The following is a 1,873-nucleotide window of genomic DNA, read 5'->3' as shown; positions in this document are numbered from 1 at the left end:
GGCAACACCTCACATGGGGCCCCCTTCACTTGGGACCCCCACTCGGCCGCTCCCCAAATTAAGTCTCCTCCTAAATCTGACAACAAAAGTTTTCATCCTGGCTTGTGCTCGGGCCCTATGGAGATTTTCTTTTTACCCCGACAATTTTTCATCTTGGTCTGGGCCCCCCAGTAGACCCGGGCCCTGGGGCAGCGACCCCCCCGCCCCCTATCGACGCCACTGTCACAGTGGATACCAAAATGACAATGCGACGTGTTGTCTTATACTAATAATAATAATACACATGTAACTGAACCCAATAAAAATTTACCTCCAAAAATCTATCAGTTGAGGGCCTTTAGGCCTACCAATACAAGCGACGTATAATGACAAGCCATTTCACTGTTAATTATTGTTATTATTGTTAACATTATTAATTTGTTTATTTATTATTATTTATAATTGAATATTTACTTTCCGTCTTTGTTTTGAGAATTTTGTTAAATTTAACAAAAACACAAATGGCAGGTTATTGTGTCATCGTGGATCTAGGTACATTTATGTAAAACGTAATTCATCGGAAATACATTCAATTAAAGTTACCGTACCTAAACTGATGGTAATTGTCTCAAATATTTTTCTTGTCACAGTGCAGTGGCGTCGAGAGCCAGTAAGGGCCCCGGGGCAACACCTCACATGGGGCCCCCTTCACTTGGGACCCCCACTCGGCCGCTCCCCAAATTAAGTCTCCTCCTAAATCTGACAATCTGACTGTATTAACAATAAAAAGCACAATTGAACCGAATTTGAGGATACTTTTGTGTAAAAATTGTTGCATATTTTAAAGTTGTCTGTTAAAACATGCTATTTTATTGAACAAATATTCCACTCTAACTCTTGGTCATGTTAAATAGACAGAATTTATGTTTATCAAAGTGCATCGAACATTGTTTAATAATTAGAAACAGAAACATTTATTTGGCACAATCAGGTCGCAACAGGTGAAGTGGACATGGCTATTGGTGGAGATCAAGGAGGGTCAATCCGCTTACCGGCAAGTTGCTCTGGTATCGTTGGTTTGAAACCAACGTATGGTCTTGTGCCTTACACTGGCGCCCAGGCAATGGAACCAACATGTGATTTTTTAGGACCAATGGCAAAGACGGTTTACGATTGTGCTCTTTTGCTAGAGGCAATTGCTGGTTACGATAATGGTCTTGATCCAAGACAGAATCCAACCATCACTGCAGAGAAATATACAGACGCAGTAAGTAAACTTCTAAAACCGAATATTATTATTAAGCCCAATGTGCCATATAGTGGGGCGGATATGTGACTTGGGCGTGCGTTTTGAGTATGCCGATTTCAAAAATTGCGGGAACCACGATGTCACTCCACCCCTTCCCCCTCAAAAATGGAAAATTCAAAATGGGAAAATTCAAAATGGCCGCAAAAAAAAAAAAAATAAAAAAAAAAAAAATCTGGCAGTTTAAAGGCTCTAAGAGCCCACATTACCATGATCTTGGTGTCAATATCTATATTCTTTAGTTCAAGGAATTCAATAAAACATTATTAAAATACAATACCATACATTTTTATCGTGAAAATGCAAAATTAAATAGAATATTCAAAATGGCCGCCAAAAAACAAAATTTGGCAGTTTGAAGGCTTTTAGTGTACATATTGCCATAATCATGGTGTTAATACCTATGCTCATTAGTTCAAGGAATCCAATAGAACGTATATAAAACACCATAGCATACATCTTTAGTGTGAAAATGCAAAATAAATATTCAAAATGGCCGCCAAAAATCACATATTTAGTATAAAAATGACTGCGAGTGCCCTAAATACTATGACATTTTAATGTCCACACCAATGCTTTAGTTCAAGG

The 1,873-nt window shown here is 38.4% G+C and overlaps 1 protein-coding gene across 2 annotated transcripts in view; it reads left to right on the top strand.

Moving 5' to 3' along the window:
* The window catches only part of LOC117114444 (amidase-like), a 14,341-nt gene that overhangs the window by 6,170 nt on the left and 6,298 nt on the right, over positions 1–1,873 (top strand). For both annotated transcript variants that reach the window (XM_033258113.1, XM_033258114.1), the window contains one exon: positions 971–1,246. In XM_033258113.1, coding sequence (XP_033114004.1) covers positions 971–1,246 — 276 coding nt within the window. The remainder of the gene's footprint in view (positions 1–970; positions 1,247–1,873) is intronic.

The sequence above is a fragment of the Anneissia japonica genome, unplaced genomic scaffold (genome assembly GCF_011630105.1).
Source record: "Anneissia japonica isolate Jap-2015-1 unplaced genomic scaffold, ASM1163010v1 scaffold3845_len455572_cov173, whole genome shotgun sequence".
Taxonomy (NCBI): Eukaryota; Metazoa; Echinodermata; class Crinoidea; order Comatulida; family Comatulidae; genus Anneissia; species Anneissia japonica.
The sequence above is the reverse complement of the archived record's forward strand: the minus strand, read 5'-3'. Positions and strand labels throughout refer to the sequence as shown.